Source organism: Brassica napus, chromosome C8 (assembly GCF_020379485.1).
Source record: "Brassica napus cultivar Da-Ae chromosome C8, Da-Ae, whole genome shotgun sequence".
Classification (NCBI taxonomy): domain Eukaryota; kingdom Viridiplantae; phylum Streptophyta; class Magnoliopsida; order Brassicales; family Brassicaceae; genus Brassica; species Brassica napus.
The window spans coordinates 22,565,116-22,570,843 of record NC_063451.1 but is presented as its reverse complement, the minus strand read 5'-3'; the positions used below and the strand labels follow the sequence as shown (position 1 = coordinate 22,570,843).

At 36.1% G+C, this 5,728-nt stretch overlaps 1 protein-coding gene across 1 annotated transcript; it reads right to left on the bottom strand.

Annotated features, from left to right (window-relative positions):
• Positions 1-2,433: 2,433 nt before the first annotated feature.
• On the bottom strand, positions 2,434-5,441 carry LOC106359043 (transcription factor bHLH126-like). Its single transcript, XM_048766593.1, has 4 exons — positions 3,932-5,441; positions 3,446-3,802; positions 3,292-3,365; positions 2,434-2,856 (listed from the first exon to the last, which is right to left on the bottom strand). Exons 1-4 carry the CDS (start codon positions 4,154-4,156, stop codon positions 2,847-2,849), a joined length of 666 nt encoding a protein of 221 aa, XP_048622550.1. The 5' UTR covers positions 4,157-5,441; the 3' UTR covers positions 2,434-2,846.
• Between the last annotated feature and the right edge of the window lie 287 nt (positions 5,442-5,728).

The window sequence follows — 5,728 nt, the reverse complement described above, 5'->3', positions numbered from 1 at the left end:
ATTGGAGGATGAAGTCTACATGAGACCACCTCCTGGTCTTGAGAACATGGTGAAGTCAGGAAATGTTCTCAGATTAAAGAAGGAAATTTATGGCTTGAAGCAATCTCCAAGGGCTTGGTACCATAAGTTGAGCACCACCCTCAATGGAAGAGGCTTTGTCAAGTCTGAAGCTGATCATACCCTATTCACCCTCACTAGCCAGCAAGGAATCATTGTCATTCTCATCTATGTTGATGACATTATCATCACATGCAGTGACAAAGAAGGGATCATCTCGACCAAAGCGTTCCTTAAGGCTTCATTTGATATCAAGGACTTGGGAGAGCTCAAATACTTCCTAGGGATCGAGATGTGTAGGTCTAAGGAAGGGTTGTTTCTATCTCAAAGGAAATACACCCTTGACTTACTAAATGAGACTGGAGATCTTGGTGGAAGAGCTGCCAAAACACCTCTAGAGGAAGGATACAAAGTGATGCGTGAGGGGGAGATTGAAAACAAGTCATATGAAGATGTAAAGCATTATAGGAGAATGGTGGGAAAACTCATTTATCTTACCATTACCCGACCAGATGTATGCTTTGCAGTAAACCAAGTAAGCCAACACATGCAAGCTCCCAAGGTACACCACTGGAACATGGTTGAGAGGATTCTCAGGTACCTAAGAGAGGCACCAGGCCAAGAAGTATGGATGGGATGCAATAGAAGCACTGAGATTGTTGGGTACTGTGATGCGGATTGGGCAGGAGATCGAGTTGATAGGAGATCAACTACTGGATATTGTACCTTCATTGGAGGCAATTTGGTAACATGGAAGAGCAAGAAGCAGAAGGTGGTGTCTTGTTCAAGTGCTGAGGCAGAATATAGAGCTATGAGGAAGCTCACAAGCGAGTTGATTTGGATCAAGGGACTTCTTAAGGACTTGGGAATTGAAGTTACAACGCCAATCACGATGCATTGTGATAACCAGGCTGCTATACACATTGCTAGCAACTCAGTCTTCCATGAAAGGACCAAACATATAGAGGTAGATTGCCACAAAGTGAGACAAGCCGTGGAGCAGAAGATCATATTGCCGTGCTACACAAGGAGTGAAGATCAGCTAGCTGATATCTTCACCAAGGCAGCAAGCACTAAGGTATGTGAGTCCATTCATCCAAAATTGGGACTCATAGACCTATCATGTCAATGATGTCTCCTTCATGAAGTGTTCTACTCTTTTTCCTTGACTTGGGTTTTCTCCCAAAGGGTTTTACCTAGTTGAAGTTTTAATGAGGGAATACTTCATGGCTTCCAAGCTTGACTTGTTCCACATGGTCAAGCTTGAGGGGGAGTGTTGACATGAAGCAGAATTAAGCAGCTAGACTTGAGAATTAAGCAGTCAGACTTGAGAATTAAGCTGTCAGACTTGAGAATTAAGCTGCCAGACTTTATAAGGTTTTATAAGGCTTTATAAGGGTTTTATAAGCTCGATTTTATTGAAGAGAAGAATAAGAGAGAAAAAGATATTTTATTATATTGTGTACTGAGGTCACTTGTCTTTAAATACTTGTACCCAGATCCACAATTAAATTAAGGAAACTATTCTCTCTTTTTTTCTCTTACATCTTGAGATCTACTTTCTTTCTCTCTATGTTCTTCATGTTCTTCATTCTCCATAAATAAACTCTCAATAATTCTCTCATTCTAACAAATATTACAGTGGTCTCATCCATTTTTGCTTGCATGTCAATGTCATGCAAGATTCCTGGGCTCCTTTATATGTTTAGTATGTTTTTATGAGCATATATATGACCAATGTTTGATGAGAGGTCATGTGATTAAGATACACGTATCCTGACACACGTATATAGCCATTAAAAGTTTCGTATCGCCGATGTTTTTTAAATTTATTTGATTGTGTGTAAGCATGCATGTGTTAAGATAATCAACTTTCTTAGTTCTTAAAAAAGATAAAAGAAGATAATCAACTTACGTATACTCAACGAGAACTACTATCTGGTATTCATTTGGATCCTTTGTTTGGCACGTTCAAATTGCTCAAACGTTTGATTTCTAGATCATGATTTGTATTTATAATTCATATATCGTTTCTCTTATTTGATAACTCACTATGTCGCAGAAATAAGGGTTGTTCCTTCTCAATTTTCATCCCTATATATGTATTAAACATCACATAAAATATAGAAGATAGCGAAGGAGATATTAATAACGAACAAAAATCAGTAGTTAGGTCGAGAACAATCTTGCAGATTATGATCAATAGAGCCCAAAAGATGGTTCCCACCTACCATTGCTTCATATAGTAAATATAATATTTGCATTATGCATCTTTGAATCTCGATACAATTAAAACATTAGCATAAATAAGTACACAACATGTTGATCTCTTTATACCTTTCTGGTTAAAACTAGGTGGTATATTATGCTATCGCATTTGTTTCACTAAGCTACCCTTAACGATTATTCCTTCCAATAAGACTTAATGATTCATGGGATACATATTATATAAAACCCTTAGATTCATACCAAAAATCCGCTATGGAATGATACAAAACATTTTAATGAAAGGGAAACATGATAGCTGAAATTTGGAGGTAATAAATAGAAGCAAAATGTAAAGCAAACACACAAAAACCTAAGATGGTGAGTAAAATGCAATGTTGCAAACATCAAACCCTTGGTCTGTACGGTGGGGGCAGTGAATGATGGTGAATTTTATGACCTAGCTACCCCTAAAGTCTTTTGAAACATAACAAAAGGACAGCCTTGAACTTGTTTAAACCGAAGCACCTCCATCCACGAATGAATTTCAAGGCCCGCTCCCAAGATGAAGTTTCAAGATAGCTTTAGATATTTCTGCATTTAGCATACCATGAAATTAGTTAGAATATAAACTATACTTATGTTGTAAAACGCGTGAAAAATATATGCCATATCGAACGTATATAGCATATATTTGTGTTTCATTGGTACCATAGCTAGAAGGCATGTCAAAATTTTGTATATATATATATATATATATTTCATATTAGTTAAATACACACATATAAAGTTCATGAGCAAGAGAATATATAATCTATTGGAGCAACGAAAAATAGAGTATCTACAAAACACTTTGCTTATATTAATACCAAATCTGAAAAGAGAAATAAATTTGAAATGACTTTATATTTGGTTAAAATTCAAACCACATACATATATACCAACAACAAAAACGAGTACTTGGAAAAGAGATCATATGATGAAGAAGTTCTTAAAACTAAATATGTTATGTTTCTTAGTTATTAGTACCCCGGCGAAAGGATCAACTCCTCGACTAGCTTCTGCTGCAACCAAGCTAAGTCCAAACATCCGAAAGTATTAACCTGTATGTATCGAATATAGTTATATACATATATAGTGAAAACCCTAGACTAAGTGCAGTTGACATGGCATATAACCATACCTCGACTTGAATAGTGTGCATGAGCCTTTCATTTACTCGTGTGGTGAGAGAGTTGATGACTTCAAGCCCTAACTCCTGAAGTGCCTCAAGCACTCTTGAAAGTGGCAAAGCGTCAGGACCTGAAGAGTTGCTGCTCACCGCCACTTCGAAACCGTTCACGCATGGTTGCACAATCAAACTCGCCGGATCCGATTTGCCTAACTCGAATCCAGTTCTTGCTAGGTCTGGATCCGATCTCTGACATGTTTGTTCTCTGCTTAGCTCGTCTTTTCTTGCACTGAGTTCTTTAATCCGTGTTTCTGTGTCCTTAATGAAACCAACCGCTGCATTTACATGATCCGCAACAGCTCTCTTCCCCTAAAAAAATCAAGAAAAAGACATGTTCATAACCCTAGAAAACAAATCCCACCAAATCTTGTTTGTTGTTCGGACAAATGATATTAAGTAAATAATAAAATTTGAGAAAAAGTGAGTAAGAATATGAACCTTAATGTATTGGAGAGGTAGGTGACTACGAAGGGAAGCATATAGTGTAGCCATTTCTTGTCTTCTCTGGCGTTCGATGTCGCGGTGAAGAAGCTTCTTCTTCTTCTTATTGTCATCTATATCATGGGGCATATCGGAGCCGCCGCTGCTGCCACCTTCGCCGGCTGAGACAAATGGTCTCTGTCGCTGGTACCCTTTCGGATTAGGATTCTTATAAGGATCCATAGTTTGACACTTTGAGCTTCAATAATGCCAGATCTCCCTAGGAGTTTGTGGTTATGTCCTATATTTCAATTTCTTCTATTGTTTACTCGTTAGCTTTTTATATTGTGGAGGATGGTGCCTTAAAGAAACAAATGGTTCTCTTAGGACCATTCTTTTAATATATAAACTATTAAGAGGACCAAATAATGCAGCTTTCAGGAATTACATTTTTAACCTAAATTTGTTTTTCTGTGAAATTTAGTTAAAACTTTTTTTTTTCTGCTTAGCCTCAGCTTGTGTCCACCTTCTGAAAAAACATTTTCTACCACTTTGAAAACTAGGGATGATGTGTAGAGATAGCATAATATGTAAAAAGAAACAATATTTAATATTGAATTTTGGATAGTGAAACAATTGGTATACTAACACAAATTACTAAGCCACAAATTTTTAACCTAACTTTTTTCTATACTAAAAACCTTTAATAAATGTATTATTTTATCAAAACTATGTTTACAATATACATTGTTATACTAAAACTGTACACAAAATAAAAGGCAACTATTGAAAAACTGAGATAAGAGATAAATGAGTTTTAGATGATAATCGCAGATAAAAAGAAACGATTATACTTTTATCTGTTTCGCAAAATTTGAGCTTAATTTCCATGAGTTAGACAAATCATGTATGCTAACAATTTTGGTCAAAGCTACCCTTAGGGGAAAAAAATAAAAATTTAGGCAAATTCATCCTTCCGGGCATCAAATATCAGCGTTAAACAAAAAGAGGTATTGTACATAAAATGTCAAACCGACAAAATTGCATAGAAACAAAAGTGAAAATATGTCCCTATCCACATTTGCCTTTAAGAATTTATGATCTCACAACACTAAGGATACATCTATTTGACATTTGTGGACGTGGAAGCCCAATCGTGTCCTAAGATTCGGATACATGACAGATAAGTGATCAAATCTCAGCCATTGGTCTTGTTATGCTCGCCTGTGGGCTGCCAGCTTTTGATGTGCACCTGCTCACACTGCAACTACCCTTGTTAATCACATTACTTATTATTTAAACTCCCCATATCCATTGCGTATCAGAGATATTGTGTATATTTTTATTCCTCTTAAGAAGATACTACACAATATAATATGTTTTTGGCTAAAAATACGAGGATATCCTTCCAGCGTTCCCATTTTTTGTTTCTTATTATTAAAAAGAAGCATTTTGGTGAAAGTTATCGTTTCAATCGTAAAGCAAAATCCTCCTTCTGTCACGAATCCTCTGTTACCTTATATATATACTCCACTATATTTATATTTATGTGGACTTTAAAGCTTTAATTGTTTTTGATGTTTGACCAACATTTATTTATTGTGGATGTGTGTGCATCAGTGCATGGTATGCAAAGTACGTTTATTGTATTTTTCGTACAACATGTGCTTTCATTTATTCAAGAAAAATTATCGGCGTCAGCGGGTGTGTTTTAGGTCTTTGAAGATGGTAGGTAGAATTTAGGTTACTTCAATTATTTGATGTGTATGCCGGTTGACAATTTTATTTCAGATTATATAATTAGCAGCATCCTTC